Here is a 23,783-nt window from a genome sequence, read left to right on the forward strand (position 1 = left end):
GGTTTTGCATTGAGGCAGCTGGATTTGGCACGTGGTCTGGTTACTTTCCTCCAGATCTGATGATGGCATCTTCGTGCAGGAATTTGGCAAAGGCCAAATGAGGCAGGTTACCCTACTTCTGTCTGAGCCTCCTGACTTTTCTTTTCATCCTGGTTTTGGTTATCTCCCTTCTTGACCTGCTGAGCAGGTAGGCAGAGCCACTTCCACTTACACACCTGCCACCTCTGCTCTCTAGTCCTTTGTGGGCCACTATAAAGCCTTCACTTCTCTGCAATTGAATAAACACCCGAGCCTGCCCTGCCCTGGGTAAACAAGGTGGGGGGCTGTTTCTTTGCCTGTAGCATTGAACACTGTAATATGACTTCTTCATGTTTCCTGGGGTCCTCACAAGGCATGGTTCTGTTCCTTCCCCTTTTGCCTCAGCCCAAATGTGTTGCATCAAAAGCCGGAGTTTAGAACATTCTGACTGGAAGTGCTATTAGAGACCATGTAGTACAGCAATTCCTGGACAGGCTATGGGGCCCCACTAGCGGGCTGAGGCTAGCTGGGAGAAAGGGATGGCATGACAGCTGGCCTTCCAGGAGCTGTGCATAAGCTGCAGCCAACTCCTCGTGCTGAAATGATGGCTTCCACATCTGGATCTGCCTTTGTCAACGTCACACGTGAGAGCCCGTGTCAGGGTTGGGGAAGGCGAGTTGAGAACTCTTCAATCTCAGTCCCTTCATTTCACCAATTGCTAGGCATGGTGTTCATTCCTTTGAGGAGGAAAACACACGGGCATGGCTCCACCTCAAGAGCTTGTGCTTAAATAACACAATAATGATGTCTTACTCGTTATAACACTTTTTGAAAGGGGTTTTGCATGTATTATTTAATTCTCATACCACTCGTGTGATGTAGATTATATTCTCCCCATTTTACAGATATGGCAACTGAGGCTCAGAGCAATTAGGACTTGAGCCCAGCCAATCATACAATTGACAGCCCAGCCAAGCAGCACTAATCTTGAGAGACGAGGCTAAACACACAATCAGTCGCCCCTACACACGGGGTTAGGACAGACCCTGTGGGCTGAAGCTCTTGATAATGGAGTTCCCGGCAGGCCTTTTTGAAATTAGAATGTGCTTTCTTCAGCAAGCTGTGGCTAAATTAGAGATGTTGCTGGTGTGTTCTAGTGACACCAGTTGACTTGATTTTCACCCAGAAAAGGCAGCAGGTTTCTGCCCTTGACTGCCAGCTAAGTAGGCTCATGATGCCTTCTAGTTTCAGGGAGTTCCTGTAGCTTTGATCTTTGTGTCCTCGGAGAGTGACAAATGGGGCAGTCAGGTGAGTAGAGCTGAGGCCATGAAGGCAGCCTTCTACCTTTTCCTCCCTGTTCCCCATGTACTTGGTACTTAATATCAGCAGGACCGCCAGATTTGCTTTCATACAGGACTGGAGAAACAGACAAAGGGAATGGGGTAAAAAGCGAAAAGAAATTCTGATTTGCTCTGGGCTCTGGGAAAAATCCTGTTAAAATTACCCTTATCTTAGGGCTAGCCAGATGGGCTGCCCCCTGCTGGCAGGGCTGGGAGCTGTCTCCTGCTTGTAGATGAGGGACTTCGATGTTGAAGTATGGTGTGTTCGTTCAAGAAGCATTTAGTGGAATAGTCAGCACAGCACTAGATATCGATAGCTGATAGTTATACAACTTTGCACTGCAGTTCTAATCCCCAAAGTCCTCTGATTCATCTTAGAGGAAGGCGTTGCTTTTCTGTGTTCCATTTCTCTGACATCCGTTCTTTTCCTGTTTCTTGCCTTCAGATTTAAAGGCCCGTAAGCAGAAGACTTCCTCCTCCCAAAGTTTGGAGCACCGCCTCAGGAACAGGAACCTTCTCTTGCCCAACAAAGTCCAGGGGATCTCGGATTCACCAAACGGTTTCCTCCCAAATAACCTGGAAGAGCCAGCCTGCCTTGAAAATTCAGAAAAGCCATCAGGAAAACGAAAGTGCAAGACCAAGCACATGGCAACTGTCTCAGAAGAGGCAAAGGTGTGTAGCTATCAAGGGGTATTGTAGAAGGTGTGTGTGTGTAGGGGGGGCGGTGGGCAGAGGAGGCAGGAGGGAGGGAGGGAGGGGGGATGGGGAGGATCAAATTAACCCATATTTAGTAAGGCATTCTCAAACTAGTTCTCGAAGGGTTAGGGGTGGATTTGAAGAATGGGAACTAAAGTTATAGTTAACTGTAAGGTCTGGCCCATGATGGCTTTTCCTCTACAATCTTTAGATTTTCTTTGAGTTAAGGAAGAGTTAAAGAATATGGCAGGATGTTAGCTTGAGTAGCTCGTTAACATCCAATCAAGAAGCTTTTGTCTGGGTTTAACTTACTGGAAACCAATCTTGGAACTTTCTGAGTCAATCAAGGTAGAAAACAACTTGTAGGAGGAAGGATTTTAAGGTCCAGACAAAGGTTGATTGAGGGTGAGGCTGAAGGAATTCCACTGGGGCCCAGGTTCTAGCTACTCCTCCCCTCCCCTGCTCCCCAGTTCTTTAGCTTCTCATGGAAGCGTAGGAGCCAGTGAGTGGGCAGTCACCAATCAACAGCCAGGCAAGCATTCCTAAAACCCTCATCCCAAATCAACATCTCTTTTGGGTCTGATGTTCATGCCATTGGTGTTAGGTTGCATGCTGTATCCTTAGAAAAAATCAGTCTTCAACCTGGGTGAACCTTACATTTGAGAGAAGTGAGGGTCCGGGTTCAAATGTATACCCATAATATGTATTTGTCATTGACAGCCAAAAACAAAAGCCCATCTTCAGCTTGTTTTGGTGGTCGTGATTCTTTTTTTTTTTTTTTTCTCTCTCTCTCTTTTTGAGAGTCACACGCTGTCGCCCAGGCTGGAGTGCAGTGGCACGATCTTGGCTCACTGTAACCTCCGCCTCCTGGGTTCAAGCAATTCTCGCGCCTCAGCCTTGTGAGTAGCTGGGATTACAGGCGCCCACCACCACGCCCAGCTAATTTTTGTATTTTTAGTACAAAAATACAAAAAATCACCATGTTGGCCGGGCTGATCTCGAACTCCTGAGCTCAAGCGATCCGCCTGCCTTGGCCTCCCAAAGTGCTGGAATTACAGGCGGAAGCCATCACGCCTAGCACTTTGGTGGTCATGATTCTTACTGGAATCCCAGAATGGCACTGGCAAGAGGTGGGAGCCCCAGGTGCTCGTCTCCCCTCCTTTCCCCTTCCCCCTCCCAGAACCTCTTTCCAGCTCAGACAAGACTCAAGCTTATTTCCTCATCTTGAAGAATGGAGCTGCTGCTTCATGCCCTTTCTGTCTCACAAGGGTGCTTGGGGGAACAAAGGAAGCAATGTCTGTGACAGGCTTTGATAACCATAAAGTGCTCTCCGAGGGTTGCTGTGCATCATTGTGCTTCGGGTGGAAGCAAGAATGAGGGAACAGAGGCATGGCGTGGCAGGGTAGCAGCGTTCATTCCCTTGACCCCCCAGAGTGGGAGGACAGGGGCCCAGGGAAAGAGCAGGGAACTCTGGTCTGTGCCAAGCAGTTCATTCACGTTATCGCTCTTAATTCCCACAGTCGCACTTGGGAGGTAGGCACCTTTATTATCCTCATTTTGTAGTGAGGAAACTGAGGCTCAAGGAGGTTAAGGGACTTGTGCGAGGTTACTGGGTGGTCCTAAGTGATGCAGTTGGGACGTGAAATAGGCCTGTCTGCCTCTGGAGCCCTGGCTTGTTCCATATGTCTCTCAAGCTCTGAATGGGGGGCTTCTGTTTGTATTCGGGAGGCACTGGGGGAGGGGGGCAGTTGGACAGAAAATGCTGCCACCACAAGCAGCACTGGGAAAAGGTGGGCGTCTCAGGCTCCTGCTCCCCCTCCCCTTCCCCCTGTTCCTCCCCTAGACACTCAGATGGATGGCCCCAGCCCACACAAAGGTAACCAGCGCCTGAGATTCAGCAGCACACTCACATGCTTCTGTCTGGTTATTCTGCCTGGCAGTGTGTCCGCTGCAGTGTTCTCCTGGAGAGGTTTTTGTCCCTCCCCATGACCTTCCTTTCCCCCTCCTGCCTTCCTTTCTCTCCCAGTCACCACCACCTGCTCTGGTTGCCCCCATGGCATGGGGCTTTGTAGCAGGAAGCAAGGGGTGGGGGAGGGCGGGGAACGCTCCTCCAACATTGAAAGCGGGGCACTGGCCAAGGGCTTCTTCCCACAGGGGCTCAGAGCCAGGGGGAAGGAGAGAGGGGGAGGGGTCCCCCCACTTGTTCTTGCTCCTCCCCCTCCCAGGCAACTTGCCTCGCTGCTGCTCTCTGGCAGCTTTGGCCCCCAGGAAGGAGAGTCACCCTTTGGTTCCTGGCTTGGCTTAGTGAAACCCTGGTACTTTACCCAGCATCCTCCAGTCCTGCCATTGTACAGTCTATCCTCCTGGCGATAAAGCAGCATTGTACCCTTATAGCTAGTGCCTTCCTGCTAGGGCTTGTACCTCTCTGCCCTTTCAGGATGGGGACTGATCATGGCTTCTCGCTATCTTAGGATTGACCAGAGGAAACAAATGCCCCGAGCCCTCATCTTCTGTTCTCTACTGCTCCTTTCCTAACTTGATGTCTTTTTAGGCAACTTTTCTGGCCATCCAGGGCTCTGCACACAGCTGGCTTGAAACAGGTCAACAAATATTTGTTGTAATAATGTGGCCAGGCGTGGTGGCTCACGCTTGTAATCCCAGCACTTTGGGAGGCTGAAGCAGGTGGATCACATGAGATCAGGAGTTTGAGACCAGCCTGAGCAACATGGTGAAACCCCGTCTGTCCTAAAAGTACAAAAATTAGCTGGGCGTGGTGGCACGTGCCTTTAGTCCCAGCTACTTGGGAGGCTGAGGCAGGAGAATTGCTTGAACCTGGGAGGCAGAGGTTGCAGTGAGTCGAGATTGTGCCATTACACTCCAGCCTGGGTGCCAGAGCGAGACTCTGTCTCAAAAACAAACAACAACAACAACAACAACAACAAATAATAATAATAATAATAATAATAATAATAATGGTAATGTGCCCAGCCCTGAGTTAAGTGCTGTAAGGAACAGAAAAATGATGACAATATGAACCCTATCCCCAAGGAGCTTAAAATCTAGCAGGAGAGGTGAGACTTACACGTGAAATTCTGGATGGAAAGAAGAAAGTGAGGCATCAGATTACGTGGTTCAGACTTGGTACTCTGGCTACACAGAGGAAGAGGGCCCAGAGTGTTGTGGAATATGGTAGAAGACAGAGGATTGAACTGAGACCTTGATGTTCTGAGGGGTTTGGATAAGTGGGAAATACTATAGTTATCTATTGGGGTATAACAAATTACTATACAACTTAGCAGCTTTACACAACAATAAGCATATGTTGTCTCACACAGTTTCTTGGGGTCAGGAATTCAGGGGCTTAGCTAGGCCTGGCTTGGGGTTTCTCGTGAGGTTGCAATCAGGTGTCAGCCAGGGCAGCATTCCTCTGAGGGTATGACTGGAGGATCTGCTTCTGGGGTAGCTTGCTCGCATGGCTGGCACATTGATGCTGGTTGTTGGCAGGAGGCCTCCTCTCCCTGCCCCATGGATCTCTCCAATGGGCTGCTCAAGGGTCCCCAGGACACAGCAGCTGGCTTTCCCTACAGTGAGTGATCCAAAAGAGAGCAAGGCAGAAACTACAGTGTCTTTTAGGCCCTAGCCTCAGAAGACACCTACTGTCATTTCTGCAGTCTCCTGTTGGTTACATAGGTCAGCCCTACTCACTGTAGGAGGAAGGTGCATAAGAGCATGAAGATTAGGGGATCACTGGGGCCATCTTAGAGGCTGACCCCCACAGTCTGCCCTCTGGCCTCCCCCAGTGATTCCTGTCCCTCCCACATGCAAAGTATGCCACCTCTCCCAGTGCCCCCCAAAGCTTCATCCAATTATAGCATCAACTCCAGGTTGAGAATCTCTTTTATTTATTTATTTATTTAGTTAGTTAGTTATTTGAGATGGAATTTCGCTCTTGTTGCCCAAGCTGGAGTGCAGTGGCTCTATTTGGGCTCACTGCAACCTCTGCCCCCAGGTTCAAGTAATTCTCCTGCCTCAGCCTCCCGAATAGCTGGGATTACAGGTACCTGCTACCACTCCCGGCTAATTTTTTGTACTTTTAGCAGAGATGGGGTTTTACCATATTGGCCAGGCTAGTCTTGAACTCCTGACATCTGGTGATCCACCCGCTTTAGCCTCCCAAAGTGTTGAGATGACAGGTGTGAGCCACCATGCCCGGCAATTTTTTTTCTTTTCTTCTCTTTTTTTTTTTTTGTTTTGTTTGAAACAGAGTCTCACTCCATCACCCAGGCTGGAGTGCAGTGCCGCGATCTTGGCATACTGCAACCTCCCCCTCCCGGGCTCAAGTGATTCTCATGCCTCAGCCTCCTGAGTAGCTGGGACTGCAGGCGTGCACCACCACGCCCAGCTGATTTTTTTGTATTTTTAGTAGAGACTGGGTTTCACTGTGTTGGCCAGGCTGGTCTTGAACTCTTGTCCTCAACTGATCTGCCTGCCTTAGCCTCCCAAACTGCTAGGATTATAGGCATGAGCCACCGCTCCCGGCCTCTCCTAGTGTTTTATGAGCACCTACCCTGTTCACAGTTCTGGAGCCTTTGTAGTTCATTATCTCAAAGACCCTGCAAGGAAGAAAGTAGGGCTCAGAGAGGGAGGGCCTTTCCCCAGGTCATCTAGCTAGGGGATGGCAGAGGCAAGGTTCAAGCCCAGGTCTGCCTTAGATCTTTCTACCACCCCAGGGGGGTCTGAGTATGATATGGGGACACAGTGTGATGGAAGATGGGAACATTCTATGAGGGCTGGATGTGGAAGGAAGGTTTTTGCTACAAGTATGAAGCTTTAGCAGCTGTGACTAGTCAAAGATAGCTGGCCGGGCATGGTGGCTCATGCCTGTAAACCCAGCACTTTGGGAGGCTGAGGCGGGCAGATCACTTGAGATCAGGAGTTCGAGACCAGCCTGGCCAATATGGCGAAACCCCTCTCTACTAAAATGCAAAAATTAGCTGGGTGTGGTGGCGCATATCTGTAATCCCAGCTACTCAGGAGGCTGAGGGAGGAGAATCCCTTGAACCTGGGAGGCAGAGGTTGCAGTGAGCAGAGATCACACCACTGCACTCCAGCCTCAGCGACAAAGTGAGACTCGGTCTCAAAAAAAGAAAAAAAAAAAGATAGCTGTCTCATTTATCTTTACTCTCAGAGTTTGCTTCTGCCTATTTACAGATAGGACTTATAAAAACCTCAATAAATGGTGATTGAGGCAGGTAAAGAAGGCATGCAGAGTCTTGAGAGAAGCTAGGATATCCCCTCAATCTCTGATTTACAATCCCTGTGGCATTCCTTGGTTTATGGGGTTGAGCATTTGAACCTCTTCATATCTCCCCACTGGCTACAAACTCATGGGAACCTGTGTTGATCCTGGAGAGACTTCACATGGTTAGCGCCTGGCCCAGCGTCTGGCCTCAAACCTGACAGTAGTCTGGTTTGGGGTAGTGTATTTGGGGTAGTGTAAGCAAAGTACAGCATGGACACAGATAAGGTGAGATGGCCTTGGCCACTGAGGGCAGTGATGACCCTGGTGGATGGATAAGCTGCCTGGCCTGACCTGACCTAGGGCTGCATCTCTGCTTTCCAGGGCAAAGGTCGTTGGAACCAGCAGAAGACACGATCTCCCAAATCTCCCACCCCAGTGAAACCCACAGAACCATGTACACCCTCTAAGTCCCGAAGTGCCAGCTCAGAGGAGGCCTCGGAGTCACCTACAGCCCGGCAGATCCCCCCAGAGGCACGTCGGCTCATAGTGAACAAAAATGCTGGTGAGACCCTCCTGCAGAGGGCGGCACGTCTTGGCTATAAGGTAAGGGAGTTTTCGACTGACCACAGGGTGCCGTTGGTCTGAGCATCTATGAAGAAGATTTTCTCCATGGGCTCTTCTGGTGCTTGAACCCAGGCTGGCCTCCCTCTACACCCCAGATTGCCCTGGGGCTGCCTTGCCCCTCATCGCTTGGATGTCAGTGTGTGAGAATGCAAACTTGTTGGAATGTCAATTTGGGATGAATGCAATTGAAATGGTATCATGCAGTATATTCCTAGACCAGGAACGCAATTTTTGGATATCCACGCTGTCTTGAATTTCTCTGTATGGTGGTTTCCCAACTCAGAAAGGAACAAGGGGTGATTTATTGCTCACTCTTCATCTCCTCCTCCAGCTTCCCCTCATTTCCGCCTCTTGCAGAGGGGCCAGGATCATGTTTGAGGGGCGAGGCTGAGCTAACCCCACCTTATACTACTTCCCTATAGATTAGAAAGAAGGCAAGAAAGGAAGCTGGCATTTATTGAGCACTTCTTTTGTCATGTTAAGAGCCTGATTACTTTATATCATTTAATCTCACAGTAAGCCGATGGAGTAGATTTATTATCCCCATTTTATAGGTGAGAAAATCGAGGCTTTGCAGTGTTCACTGATATGTCCAAGATCAGTCAACTACTACGTATGTGAGTCTGAATTCAAACCAAGGTCTTTTGATTCCCAAGTGCCAGGGTAGGTGGAAGACTGACTCATTCACCATAATTCAGTTACACTTTGGACGTTTCCATTGTTACCCACTTTTTATTGAGTGTGTATCTTTGCCTACCATATGGATTATTTCCTCAGGGTTTGCTCCTAGCAGTGGAGTTGCTGGGTTAGTTACAGAGTGTGCCTTTGGTTTTAAGGCTTTCCATCCCTATACCTGACTTGTTTCACACCAGCCACACTCCCAGCCAGACTGGTCAGCCCTGGGGAGCTGACGTGACAGTGTCTCACTGGCAAGCAGCCCATCTTTCATGAGCACCTAGTGTGGGTGCCTGGATAGCTGCCGAGGGAGACCTAAAACAAAAATCAAGACCAATCCCTGCCATCAAGGTTAATTTAATTGTCTTGTACCCTGGGCAAAACCAGCAAACAGGAAACCATCCGAGGGGCCAATGGGACAGGGCTGGAGCACTAAGGCAGCCTGTCAGGGAGGGTGGAAGGAGCCCTCTTGGGCCTTGGGGAAGAGGCAAACATCTGCACTGGTGAGGAGGGTGGGAAGCCTCGGGCTTTCTCCCGGGTAAAGGAGCTTGACAGTTTCTTTATACAGGCAGCAGCACCCCTGACACAGGCTGTACACACAGCCGCTCTAGCCAGCTAGCCTGTGAGCTGTCAGACAGAAAGGTGGAGTGGCCCATCTCCCCAGTGCCCCAGAGAGGACTGGCAATGGTGCAGCTATGGGATCCGTTGTTTGGAAAGCCAGGCAGCCATTAATGCTGCCAGCCTCTCCCCTCCTCACCTCATTCACCCAGCTTCAGCCCATGCTAGCTAGGGTGCTTCAAGTCCCTGGGGTCCCACCTGTAGTCCTAGCATCATCTCAATCCAAGGAAGGCAGTCATTAAAGTGTGGATAAATGGCAGTATTGGATTATCCTTTTTTTTTTTTTTTTTTTTTTTTGAGATGGAGTCTTGCTCTGTCACCTAGGCTGGAGTGCAGTGGCGCAATCTTGGCTCACTGCAACCTCCGCCTCCTGGGTTCAAGGGATTCTCCTGCCTCAGCCTCCTGAGTGGCTGGGATTACAGGCACCTGCCATCACACTGGGCTAATTTTTGTATTTTTAGTAGAGAGGGGGTTTCGCTATGTTGGCTAGGCTGGTCTCAAACTCCTGACCTCAGGTGATCTGCCCGCCTCAGCCTCCCAAAGTGCTGGGATTACAGGCGTGAGCCACTGCACCCAGCCTATTGGATTATCCTGATTTGAGGGGAGGGCTAGAACTGACTGTCCTGGCTTGAACATTGGTCCTGCCGAGACCCTCATCCAGGGATAGTCCTTAAAACAATTGTCTTCCTTATTCTTGAATTGCCACCAGAGGCTGTGCTCTCCACCACATCTCATTTCCCTGGTCTGGGGCTGGCTTGCCAAGCTCAGGGAGTCAAGGTCTGAGTGCTTGAGCTCTGGGCAGGCAGGTCAGCCTCTCTGAGGACCTCACCTCAAATACCACCACCCAGATGAGTGTCCTTGGCCATAAAAAAAGTCTCTCCAGGCCAGGCGTGGTGGCTCACGCCTGTAATCCTAACACTTCAGGAAGCCAAGGTGGGCGGATCACCTGAGGTCAGGAGCTCGAGACCAGCCTGGCCAACATAGTGAAATCTCATCTCTATTAAAAATACGAAAATTAGCCAGGCGTGGTGGCATGCGCCTGTAGCCCCAGCTACTTGGGAGGCTGAGGCAGGAGAATCGCTTGAACCTGGGAGGCGGAGGCTGCAGTGAGCTGAGATTGCGCCATTGCACTCCAGCCTGGGCAACAGAGTGAGACTCTGTCTCGAAAAAAAAAAAAAAAAAAAAAAAGTCTCTCCGCTGCCAAGGAAACGGCCCAGAGCTGGGGTCCTGGCAATTGTGGCTCAGGACTGATGTTGTTAATGAAAGATTTTGAAGTGTGTCCCTGCTATAAAGGGCAGGCTCTGAGACTCCTCAGATATTTGGGGAGCTTTGAGTCTCAGGGTTATGTAAGTTCAAGAATTAGACCTCTCTTTGCTCATGGAGTTGTCCCTGTCCCCACAGGATGTTGTTCTCTACTGCCTCCAGAAAGACAGTGAAGACGTGAATCACCGTGACAATGCTGGCTACACAGCCCTGCATGAGGCTTGTTCCCGGGGCTGGACCGACATCCTGAACATCCTGCTGGAGCACGGGGCCAATGTGAACTGCAGCGCGCAGGACGGCACAAGGCAAGAGGGCTGCATCTCCCCCCAGTCCCGCCCTCACTCCCAGCTCAGCCTCTCACTCAAAAGACCTTACCCGCCGCTGGCAGGGCATGGTGGCTCACGCCTGTAATCCCAGCACTTTGGGAGGCCAAGGTGGGCGGATCATGAGGTCGGGAGTTCGAGACCAGCCTGGCCAACATAGTGACACCCCATCTTTACTAAAAATACAAAAATTAGCCGGGTGTGGTGGCATGCGCCTGTAGTCCCAGCTACTAAGGAGGCTGAGGCAGGAGATTTGCTCGAACCCAGGAGGTGGAGGTTGCAGTGAGCCGCGACCATGCCATTGCACTCCAGCCTAGGTGACGGAGACTCCGTCTCAAAAAAAAATAAAAAATAAAAAAATAAAGACCTTACCTCAACCTGAACCTTCGTAGCACACCAGACTGCGAGTTGCAGAGAGGCCTTGACAGGAGGAGTTTTAGAAAGACTTCTATAGGCTCAAGAGGGAACCAGTTTAGGGCAGGAGCCAATGAGTTAGTTCCCAGATGGCCAGGCCACATCAGTTACTAAGGGGAGGCTGTGGTTGTCTAGGGATCATCCCATCACGTGTAGCTGTCACCAGGAAGACCACTCGGCCTTCCCTCAACTCATCCTGGTGGGGGACCTGTCTCAGACAGAATAGGAACTGGGAGGTTAACCTGAGGGTAATATCCAGATTTGATTTTTAAAATTTGATCTCTAGACACTGTAAGAAAAATACACCTGCTGTGTCTTAGAGAAATTGTACCCATTCTCCTCTGTTCTACCAGAGAGCCTGCTTCCTGGGCAAATTAGAGACAGGAGCTGCAGATCCAGGAGGGGGCTCCGCTTGAGTTCTGCCTGGCGCGTGGAGCCCTTCTGCTCATCTCTGCTCTCAGGGAGTCACCCAGGGCCTTCAGTTCCCTGAACTGAAGTATCCCTCTACAGCTGCCCCCACCTTTTTTTTTTTTTTTTTTGGGATGGAGTCTCACTCTGTCGCCCAGGCTGGTATGCAGTGGCACAATCTTGGCTCGCTGCAACCTCTGCCTCCTGGGTTCAAGCAATTCTCCTGCCTCAGCCTTCCGAGTAGCTGGGACTATGGGTGCCCGCCATGACGCCCAGCTAATTTTTGTATTCTTAGTAGAGATGGGGCTTCACCATGTTGGCCAGGCTGGTCTCCAACTCTTGGCCTCAAGTGATCCACCTGCTTCGGCCCCCCGAAGTGCTGGGATTACAGGCATGAGCCACCGCGCCCGGCTTCCCTGCAGCTGCCTTAACTTTATTGTAGGTCAGGAACCCATTCTCTAGTGAACTCCACAACTACCAATAGAACTACATTGTGCCATGGGAACTGTCCAAGGATGTCAGGGGAACGTAAGAGAGAGAGAGTAATGGGAGGGAGGAAAAGGGGGTACAGAGAGAGGAGGAGTTGGGGAGATGGTAGTGGAGAGTTGCAAGGCTACAGGTGGTTCTGTTGTCCTAAGTCTTAAACCATATTACACCAAGGTTACCTGGGGGTCAGCTCAGTTTTTTCCCCTGATGCAGTAGCCTTAAGTCTAGACACCCCAGTTCCCACTTGGGCCCTGTTATCCTCACCCTGTATCACCTCCACAGGCCAGTTCATGACGCGGTGGTCAACGACAACCTGGAGACCATCTGGCTCCTGCTGTCCTATGGGGCTGATCCCACACTGGCTACCTACTCGGGTCAGACAGCCATGAAGCTGGCCAGCAGTGACACCATGAAGCGCTTTCTCAGTGGTAAGCATGGTCCAGACTTGACACTGTTGTCCTTGGGGCCAGCCTCTGATTCCTGAACTTGTGAGGACATCCTCTTCATCTCCTTCCACCTTGAACGCTCCCATGAGGGCCATCTGCCCTCTTCACCTGCTTTCATTCAAAGAGCTCAAGAATCTCAGTTTGCTTGAAAAAGTCCAAAGGCCACTTCCTCTTATCCCCTTACTGCAAGTGTGTGCGTCCTCTTCAGGGCCCTGGGAGCCCACAGGGACCTATTTCGTAGCTAGGGATCTAGGGTGGGCCTCTGTGTGGGGGCGGCAGCCCCACTAGTAGACCTAGCTGGGGGCAGAATGTGTTGACCTGTGCTTTGAATGGGATGTCAGTTGCAACAAACTGATATTTAGCATTTTGCTTATGTGTTTGCAATTTCTTCTTGTTTGTGATCAAGTGGATCACAGTGGAACCCCTGGGATGCTTCCCGAAGCTTCATTCTTTACAGCCCTTGCCTGTGGGAACTGTGATGTTCCCTCTGCATCCCAGGGTCCCCCTTCCTTCTGTTCCTTTTCCTCCCTCACCTGCCCCTTCTGGAAAGTGTCTGGTGTTGAGGCCCATGGCAAGGGCCACAAGCCAACATGCATTTATTTTCTCATTAGTGGATAGCAGCTGTTTGTCTGCAGTTAGATAGCTCTACTGAGTTGGGCAGGGGGAGGAGGGAACGAGGGGAGTCTAGCTTGGGCATGCTCAGTAGGAATCTCCTCAGACTTGACCTCTGAATAAAGGAACCCCGCCTCTTAGTGACATCACAGTTTGGCCCTTGCTCTAGCAGTGACTTCTTCAGACTGCCTGAGTGGCGGAGCAGCTGGGAGTTGTATCTCTGAACCTCCTTGGAGGCTGCAGTGTTTGTATTATGGTTAGAACCCCTCTCTGGCCAGGAGCCAACAGGACTAAGGATTGGCCCAAGGCTGCTCCCTCTTCTCACCCAGGCTTTGGCCCTAGTTAGCCCTGAACCTCTATACCTCCAGATATATGGTTCCAGGCTCCCAACCAGGGGCTCATTTGTTTATCCAACAAAGGTTAACTAAGTAGCTGATGATGGAGGAAGAAACAAAGAGGACCTAACTAAAGGCTCTTATGGAAGGGGAGGACTAGTTAGGGGGTGGGGGGGGTAATGGGAGGCTGTCACGGGAGATCTTGACTCCTGCTCAGCCAGCCTCCATCCAGGTCTCAGTTGAGCTGACTAAACCTTGGAGCACAGGCCTCAGGCCTGTACAGCCTGACTAGCCTCTCCCAGGCTGGGGGCAGGATGGCTGCCTTTTCTGTTTTCCCTCCCTCCAGCTCTGGGTTCCCAAGCCCCTGTCCTTGAGGGGCAGAGCAGCCTTGGAATGTTCATTCAGTCATTTGTCCTGGGCCAGTGGTGACTGTTGTTCCCCTTAGCTGAACCATCCCTAGGGGTGCAGGGCTCGGGGCAAGCCACCGTTGGTAGCTCCCTCCCACATACTATGCACACATGCACTCTCTCTTAGACACGTACACGTGTTATCTGTACTCCACTGGATTCCCAGGAAAATCTGAGACCAACAAGCATCCAGAGCATCTTGATATGACAAAGGCACCACACGCAGTTCTGTCTTTGAGAAACCGGTCTAGTCCCGAGGCCTCCTTAGGCTAGAAACTGCTGTCCGGAGGGTCTCAGGGGCTCCTAGATCTAAATAACACTGTGACCACCTTAGTAAGCAGATGAACTCTTTGCTTCCCCAATCCCTTCTCCAAAACCCCAAAGGAGTAGAAATGTGGAAACCATTTTAAGTAGTTAAAAAACGGGAAATAGGCCAGGCGCAGTGGCTTATGCCTGTGATCCCAGCACTTTGGGAGGCTCAGGTAGGAGAATTGCTTCAGGCCAGGAGTTTGAGACCAGCCTGGGCAACATACGGAGACCTTGTCTCTACAAAAAAATTAAAAAATTATCCAGGTATGGTGACTGCACTCCAGCCTGGGCAACAGAGTGAGACAGTGTCTCAAAAAAAAAAAAAAAAAAAAAAAAGAGAGAGAGAGACAGAGAGGAGAGAAATAAACACGTTTCTCTTATCTTTTTGTCTCCTCATCCCAACTACTAGCTATCTTTTGGTTTGGTTTTGTTTTTGGTGCGATCTTGGCTCACTGCAACCTCCGCCTCCCGGGTTCAAGCGATTCTCATTCCTCAGCCTCCCGAGTAGCTGGGATTACAGGCACCCGCCACCATGCTCGGCTAATTTTTGTGTATTTTTAGTAGAGACAGGGTTTCACCATGTTAGCCAGGATGCTCTCCATCTCCTGACCTCGTGATCCGCCCGCCTTGGCCTCCCGAAGTGCTGGGATTACAGGCGTGAGCCACCACGCCCGGCCCCAGAGAAGACTTTTCTTAACTCTAGTACTTCACATATGTGTGGTGTGTGTGTGTATGTACCTATATGTGTCTATGTATATTTGAGACAGAGTCTTGCTGTGTTGCCCAGGCTAGAGACTCCAGCACTTCCTAACTTGTCCTGGCTGAGCACCTTTATTTAGATTTGTTAAAAATTACTAGAGACAGTGTCTCGCTCTGTCACCCAGGCTGGAGTGCAGTGGTACAATCATAGCTCAGTGCAGTTTCAAACTCCTGGGCTCAAGCAATCCTCCTGCCTCAGCCTCCCAAGTAGCTAGGACCACAGGTGTGTGCCACCGGTCCCAGCTAATTTTGTATTTTATCTTTTTGTTGAGATACGGGGTTTGCTATGTTGCCCAGGCTGGTCTGGAACTCCTGGGCTCAAGCTATCTTCCCGCCTTGGCCTCCCAAAGTGCTGGGATTACAAGTGTGAGCCACCATGCCCAGTCTTCATTTAGACTTGTTGCTCAATTTATGGGCATGGAGCTGGCTTAATAATGGGAGTCAGGAGCCAATGGGTTGCTATAAAGTGCACCAGCTCTTTTCCATGCAAAGGCAGCCTGGGACCTTGGCCTACCACCGCAGGAAGGCAGGCACTGGCAGGAGTCAGCAGGCTCTCAAGAAGTAGGGGGCACTTAGGCCCAAAGGCTGTTTGTAGGGTGTGTGAGAGGACAATACTCAGGGACTTTTTTAAAAATTGAGGTAAAATTTACCTAACATAATCATTTTAAAGTGAACAATTCAGGCCAGGTGTGGTGGCTCACCCCTGCAATCCCAGCACTCTGGGAGGCCAAGGCGGGTGGATCACTTGAGGTCAGGAATTGGAGACCAGCCTGACCAACATGGTGAAACCCCATCTCTATTAAAAATACAAAAGTTAGCTGGACTGTGATGGTGCATGCCTGTAATCCCAGCTACTCGGGAGGCTGAGGCAGGAGAATTGTTTGAACCCAGGAGGTGGAGTTTGCAGTGAGCTGAGATCACACCACTGCACTCCAGCCTGGGCGACAGAGCGAGACTCCATCTCAAAAAATAAATTAATTAATTAAAAAAAATAAAGTGAACAATTCAGTGGGATTTAGTACATTCTCTCTCTCTCCCTTTTTTTTTTTTCCTGAGACAAATCTCACTGTTACCCAGGCTGGAATGCAGTGGCATGATCTCAGCTCACTGCAACCTCTGCCTCCCAGGTTTAAGTGATTCTCCTGCCTCAGCTTCCCGAGTAGCTACGACTATAGGTGTGCACCACTGTGCCTGGCTAATTTTATATTTTTAATAGAGGTAGGTTTCACTGTGTTGGCCAGGCTGATCTCCAACTCCTGACCTCAAGTGATCTGCCTCCCTTGGCCTCCCAAAGTGCTGGGATTACAGGCATGAGCTACTGCTCCTGGCCCATTTAGTACATTCCTAATGTTGTGCAGCCAACCTCAGGGGCTGTTTGGATGCCTTGAACTGAGTGTTTGGCTCTCATTTTTCATGCCTGTGTGCCTCCCTGCCAAATCTCCAGGAACCACTGGGTAAGTTGGTAGGGTGGCTGTAGGGAGCACCCGAGCGTGGAGACTGGAGGCTGGGGAAGCTTTTCCCTCCACTGCTCTACCTCCTCAGCCCCTACACCTAGATACATTTACATGGACTTCTGATTTATTTATTTATTTTTGAGACAGAGTCTCGCTCTGTCGCCAGGCTGGAGTGCAATGGCGCAATCTCGGCTCACCACAACCTCCGCTTCCCAGGTTCAAGTGATTCTCCTGCCTCAGCCTCCCAACTAGCTGCGACTACAGGCGCCTGCCACCATGCCCAGCTAATGTGTTGTATTTTTAGTAGAGACAGGGTTCACCATGTTGGCCAGGATGGTCTTGATCTCTTGACTCTCGTGATCTACCCGCCTCAGCCTCCCAAAGTGCTGGTATTACAGGCGTGAGCCACCGCGCCCAGCCTGATTTTAATTTTTTTTACTTTGCTGTCTGGCTGAGGTATTTAAAATGCTTTTGGCTTTTTGTCCCCAAGCATTTGCTTGACTAGACCCTCTGTTGATTAATTGTCTTCATCCTCCCCTAGTGGAGTCCAATTGGGCAGAAAATGAAGGAGAATCCCTTTAGGGTGCACAGGGCTCCATTTTTGGCGGGAGGAAAAGGTGAGCATTAGCGTCAGGGTTATGCCTCATGTAGCACTTCCCTGGCTGTGTGCAAAGGCCCCTGTTGTGGAAAGTTGTCGGGGGAATCAAATCCTTTTCTCTTTTTCTTTAATTTTTTTTTTCTTAGATAGAGTCTCGATCTTGTTGCCCAGGCTGGAGTGCAATGGCACGATCTCGGCTCACTGCAACCTCTGCCTCCTGGGTTCAAGCGATTCTCCTGCCTCAGCCTCCCAAGTAGCTGGGATTATAAACGCCCACCACCATGCATGGCTAATTTTGTTTTTTCAGTAGAGATGGGGTTTCACAGTGTTGGTCAGGCTGGTCTCTAACTCCTGACCTCAGGTGATCCGCCTGCCTCGGCCTCCCAAAGTGCTGGGATTATAGGCGTGAGCCACCGCGCCCAGCAGTAAATCCTTTTCTAAGTATAAAGAAATGTCACTATTTTCCGGTATCCTGAAGTGAGTCCTTTTGTAAAGCAGAAGATAGATAATTCATCTGGGTTGTAAATGTAGATTTTCTTATATTGGGTTGGCTTAAGGTGAGGCCCATTTCTCCTGAGATCATGAAGGATGGAGTGGTGCTCCTTTATTCATTCGTTCATCCGTTCATTTAGTGAGCACCTATTAGATTTCAGGTGCTGTCCTGGGTACAGGAGGCCAGACGGTGAACCCTTTCTACCTCATGCTTGGGCTTGGAGCGCCAAGCCATCCAAACTCCCTGAGGCCTCTGGAAGGCCTCCCCCTTCAGCCAAATTACAGGCAGGTATGTGACTGATTTACCTTTGTCCCTTTGAAGAAGAGAGCAATATCCAAGCTGGCTGAAGGAAAACTGACTTGTTTTTCCTTGTCTGTTGGAAAGAATGTAGGGCTTACCCAGAGTTGATGCGGTTTGGTTCGGGACATCAGAGGAAGTATCAGGACACTCTGCCTTCCACCTGTGAAAGGGTTAGCAGTTTACCGCTTGAGGTCACTGAATCACAGGTTATTGTTTTTCCTGCTAGAGACCTCTGCCATATGACCCCATGTTGAAGACCACTTGTTTTTTGTTTTTCTCACCTTTCATGTCCCTCAGCTGGTGAGTTAGAGGAGATGGGGAGGGGTGTGATCGGACCCTGAGGAATAGACAAACTGCTGGGGTAGCCTCTTGAATTGAGGTGAGAGGCTCTATTCTTACCATGAGGCCTGAGGGTGCTTTTTATTTTTATTTATTTACTTATTTATTTATAGACAAGGTCTCACTTTGTTACCTAGGCTGAAGTGCAATGGCGCAATCTGGGCTCACTGAAGCCTCAACCTCCTGGGTTCAAGCAATCCTCCCGCCTCAGCCTCCCAAGTAGCTGGGATTATAGGCACACATTACCACACCAAAATAATTATTGCATTTTTTGTAGAGACTGGGTTTCACCATGTTACCCAGGCTGGTCTTGAACTCCTGAGCTCAGGTGATCTGCCTGCCCTAGCCTCCCAAAGCACTAGGATTACAAGTGTGAGCCATTGCACTGAGCTTCTGTGGGTGCTTTTTTAAAAAAGAATTTATCGAGATGAAATTCATGCAACATGAAATTAACAATTTAAAAGGAAATAATTAGGCTGGCCACATTGGCTCACACCTATAATCCCAGCACTTTGGGAGGCCGAGGCAGGTGGATCACTTGAACCCAGGAGTTCAAGACCATCATGGGCAACAAAGTGATTCCTCATCTTTACAACAACAACAATAACAAAAATTAGCTGGGTATGTTGGCACATACCTGTGGTCCCCACTACTTAGGAGGCTGAGGCAAGAGGATCGCTTGAGCCCAGGAGGTTGAGGTTCAGCGAGTCGTGTTCATGCCACTGCACTCCAGCCTAGGTGACAGCAAGACCCTGTCTCAAAAAAATAAAAACAAAGCAAACAATTCAGTGACATTTAGTATATTCACTATCTTGTGCAACCACCTCTATCTAGTTCCAAAACATTTTCTTTTTTTTTTTTTCTTTTTGAGACAGAGTCTCACTCTGTCACCCAGGCTGGAGTGGTGCAGTGGCACGATCTTGGCTCACTGACGCCTCCGCCTCCACCTCCCAGGTTTAAGTGATTCTCGTGCCTCAGCCTCCTGAGTAGCTGGGATTACAGACATGCACCACCACACCCAGCTAATTTTTTTTTTTTTTTTTTTTTTTTTTGAGATGGAGCCTTGCTCTGTCACCCAGAGTGGACTGCAGTGGTGCGATCTCGGCTCACTGCAGCCTCCACCTCCCGGGTTCACACCATTCTCCTGCCTCAGCCTCCTCAGCCTCCCAAGTAGCTGGGACTACAGGTGCCCACCACCACACCCAGCTAATTTTTTGTATTTTTAGTAGAGATGGGGTTTCACCGTGTTAGCCAGGATGTTCTCGATCTCCTGACCTTGTGATCCGCCTGCCTTGGCCTCCCAAAGTGCTGGGATTACAGGTGTGAGCCACCACGCCCAGCCTCCCAAACATTTTCATCACCCCAAAATAAAACCCCACACCCATTAAACAGCTGCTCCCCATTCCCCCTTCCTCCCTGCCCCCCGCCCAACCACTAATCTTTCTGTCTCTATGGATTTCCCTATTCTAGACACTTCATATCAATGGAATCATACAGCATGGGGCCTTTTGCGTCTGGCTTCTTTCATGTAGAATACTGTTTTCAAGGTCTAGCCATGTGTTAGCAGGTTTCAGTTCTTCATTCCTTTTTATGGCTGACTAATATTCTCTTATGTGGATATATACGCCATTGATGGACATTTGGGCTGTGTTCCCCTTTTGGCTGTTCTGAATGGGGCAGCTGTGAGCACGCATGTACAAATACTTGTTTGAGTATCCATTTTCAGTTCTTTGGGGCATATACCTAGGAGTGGAATTGCTGGACTTAGGGTACTTTTTCAAGGAAGGGATAAGAGAAAAGGGCTGGAAGCGTGGCTGGGGTGGGGGGAATCAAGGGAAAGGAAGGTCCCTCTTCATCTGGACTGTATGTGAACATCCGTGGGAAATGGTAATGGAAGCCACACCATTGACCAAATCTTGGCGCTCCTCCTGTGTGCCACTCATGGGCCTGTTTGAGCTTTAGCATCTTTGCTCACGCCAGTTAACTTTTGGCTGTCTCAAAAAGGCAAATTCACCTGCAAATGACAAAGATTGGTAGTCAGTGAAGAGAATTAGAGGAATGTGCCGGAGGCTTTGAAGGAAGTTCCCAGAGAGGAGCCCCAGGAATGTGGTGAGCTAGGGCTGCTCTGATGGAATCCTTGTGTGACCTCTTGTGGGGGAGGGGGACAGCAGTCATTTGAATGCATGTGTTTCAGCATGTTGGTTAAGCAAGCACTTTCTAGTCTCACCTTGTAGGAATTCCTCCCTCCTTTCCTCTCCATATATTTATTAAGCTCTTACTATGTGCCAGGCACTGGGCTTAGGTATGGCAGAGACAATGGTGAACAGGACAGGAATGGTCCCTGTCTTTTTAGAACTTATGCTCTCACTCCATAATCTCCCATGACACCTAACACAGGGCTAGGCACAGAAGACACACCCACCTAACTGACAAATGTTTCTGGAAGAAACTACTTCCAACCCTCAAGTGACATGGGGTACAGAGGAGCACCTGAGCCGACAGCGGGACTGCAGTTGTTTTTCAGGGAGTGCACAGAAGATCTAATGTGCATGACTAGAGGTTTCCCACTCTGGTTGCTCAGCCATGACTCTGAAAGCTTCTCTCTGGCTGCCTTTTCCTACTGGGGGAAACCCTGCATCACCTGGAAGGTTGCTAAAGAAATGAGTCATTTCAGTAGCTCACAATGCTGATAGGTGTTCTTGTTGATAGGATGATCCCAAAGGGATATTGGGTCATGGTGGTGCTTCCCACTGGGGGAAACTAGCTCTGCTCCTTTAAGTTGGCTGCCAACTTCCTCCTGGGATTTGCTTTTTGGGGGCACCCTCACCTCACCTGTGCCCTTTGGACTGTCTCCTGTCCGGTTGCCCAGGTGTCACCTGAGGGCTGGTGGCAATCATACACAACTAAGCTTGCCAGTTGTACAGGGTGGCATATTGGCTGAGCCATGTGCCTTTAGATGGTACAGTTGGATTTGTTGTGAAAGCCAATGGACCTACTTTTTGTCCAGGTAGGAATAAGAGGTGAAACAATTCCACTAGATAGTGCCTAGCTAGGAAATGAGGCTAAGGGGTGGCCTTAGCCTCCTCATTTGTCTTGTCTTATCTGTAGAGCAAGTAAATAAAAGATTATTAAAACTTTTATTGTGGTCAAATACATAGAACCCAAAGTTTACTATTTTAACCATTTTAAAGTGTACAATTAAGTGACAGTAAGTACATTCACAATGTTGTGCAACTACCACCACTATCTAGTTTTGAAACTTTGTCATAATTTTAAAGGAAAATCCTGTCCCCATTAAGCATCCCCTCCCACTCTCCCCCAGGCCCTGGCAACCACCAGTCTGCTTTCTGTCTCTGTGGGTTTGCCTCTTCTGGACATTTCATCTCAATGGAATCATACAATATGGGACCTTTGGTGTCTGGCTTCTGTCACGTAGCATCCATGTGGGTAGCATGTGTCAGAATCTCCTCTTAAAGGCTGAATAATATTCCACTGTATGGATATACCACATTTTTGTCTGTTTATCCATTCATCCATTGATGGATGTTTGGGCTATGTCCACCTTTTGGCTGCCATGAATAGAACTGCTATGAACGTGCACACAGACAGGTACTTGTCTGACAACCTGTTTTTAGTTCTTTTGGGTATATAGCAGGAGTGGAATTGCTAGGTCATATGGTAATGCTGTGTTTTACCTTTTGAGGAACGACCAGACTTTTCCACAGCAGCTGAACCATTGTGTATTTCCATCACAAATTTCATCAGTTGGTGGGCATTTGGATTGTTTCCACCTTTTGGCTTTTGTGAATGGAGTTGCTGTGAACATTCATGTATAAGTTTGTTTGTTTGTTTTGAGACAGAGTCTTGCTCTGTCGCCCAGGCTGGAGTACAATGGCATTGTCTTGGCTCACTGCAACCTCCGCCTCCCAGGTTCAAGGGATTCTCCTGCCTCAGCCTCCTGAGTAGCTGGGACTACAGGCGTGTGCCACCATGCCTGGCTAATTTTTATATTTTTAGTAGAGACTGGATTTCGCCATGTTGGCCATGGCTGGTCTCAACCTCCTGACCTCAGGTGATCCACCCGCCTCGGCCTCCCAAGGTGTTGGGATTACAGGCGTGCTCCACTGTACCCGGCCTCATGTGTAAGTTTTTGTTTGAACACCTGTTTTCAGTTCTTTGGGATATATACCTAGGAATGGAAGCAAAAGGATTTTATGAGGATAAACCTGGCCATTTCCCCATGTTCTTCAAAAATGAACCAGAAGGACTTATGCTTATTTATATTACTATAAATTGGAAAGATTATGATTCGATAAATGAACATTGTGACCAGCAGGGAATTAAAATCCTGGGATAGGTCTAAGATTCTGCTTGCAGGGTTAAAGCTCTACACCATGTAAAGTGGAGGTCCCAAACCTAAATGCCTTCAGGCTTAAAAGGGAGAAGCAGGCTGGGTGGGGAGTGGCGAATTGGAGCCCAGCCCGCATGTGTCGCTGTTCCCTCCAGCCAGCTGTTGACATGCAGGAATTTGGACACAATGTTGCCAGATCAGATTTTTTTTTTTCACAGAAATATTGGGAAATCTGGATTTTTAAGTGAAATTGCCCAATTTAAAAATGTTGGAAGTGGGGCCAGGCAGGGTGGCTTATGCCTGTAATCCCAGCACTTTGGGAGGCCGAGGTGGGAGGATCGCTTGAGCTCAGGGGTTTGTGATCAGCCTGGGCAACATGGTGAAACCCCATCCTTTACAAAAATGAAAAAAAAAGTATTAGCCAGGTGTGGTGGTACACACCTGCAATCTCAGTTACTCGGGAGGCTGAGGTGGGAGGATCACTTGAGCGCAGGAGTTCAAGGTGCCGTGAGCTATGATCATGCCACTGCACTCCAGTCTGGGTGGCAGAGCAAGACCCTGACTCTTAAAAAAAAAAAAATTAAAATGTTGGAAGCAAATTGGGATTTTTTTTTTCTTTTAAAGCACTGGGTCAAACACCAGGCAGTCAGTGGGTTAGATTGGTCTCCTGTCCCCTTGTTGACAGTCTCTGACTGAGAACAGGAAGTGTGTGTCTCTCTGGTAACTCCTGGCCTCTCTTGTGGTCCTTCCTTCCCTTCTCCCGTTCCCTTAGCCCCGTATGCGTGGACTGCACTTGGACATTCCTTCCCCAGCCTAACTTCCTTGTCTCACTGCCTGCCCTTCTTTCATCAGATCACCTCTCGGATCTTCAGGGCCGGGCAGAGGGTGATCCTGGTGTATCCTGGGATTTTTACAGCAGTTCTGTGTTGGGTAAGTTTTAAGTGGGATTCTTCCCACCCCTCTTCTCAAGGACAGGAGTAGCCCTGTGGTGGTATCCCTTCTTCACCTTTTAGTGGCTTACAGACCCTTTCAGACTGAACCTGAACCCGAACGCATCCTTCCCTGCAGACTCAGAAGTCATTTGTCTAAACTAGGAAATGCAGCACTGGTTTGGACACAGCCGTCCCTCACTAGCCCTCTACCACTCCTCACCCTGGGCATTTAAAAAATTCTCTTTCTTCCGAGGTCCCTTTCTTCTCCCTGGCTTTGTCTTAACCCTGCCAGAAGCCCCTATGAGCACTATCACTTATTCCAGTATTGCTCACACTCAAGA

At 49.4% G+C, this 23,783-nt stretch overlaps 1 protein-coding gene across 8 annotated transcripts in view; it reads left to right on the forward strand.

Annotated features, from left to right (window-relative positions):
- BCORL1 (BCL6 corepressor like 1) overlaps positions 1-23,783 on the forward strand; it is a 75,230-nt gene that overhangs the window by 45,876 nt on the left and 5,571 nt on the right. For all 8 annotated transcript variants that reach the window (XM_063660899.1, XM_054472407.2, XM_054472406.2 and 5 more), the window contains 5 exons: positions 1,804-2,030; positions 7,678-7,899; positions 10,615-10,781; positions 12,390-12,535; positions 23,363-23,440. In XM_063660899.1, coding sequence (XP_063516969.1) covers positions 1,804-2,030; positions 7,678-7,899; positions 10,615-10,781; positions 12,390-12,535; positions 23,363-23,440 — 840 coding nt within the window. The remainder of the gene's footprint in view (positions 1-1,803; positions 2,031-7,677; positions 7,900-10,614; positions 10,782-12,389; positions 12,536-23,362; positions 23,441-23,783) is intronic.

This window comes from Pongo pygmaeus, chromosome X, assembly GCF_028885625.2.
Source record: "Pongo pygmaeus isolate AG05252 chromosome X, NHGRI_mPonPyg2-v2.0_pri, whole genome shotgun sequence".
Classification (NCBI taxonomy): domain Eukaryota; kingdom Metazoa; phylum Chordata; class Mammalia; order Primates; family Hominidae; genus Pongo; species Pongo pygmaeus.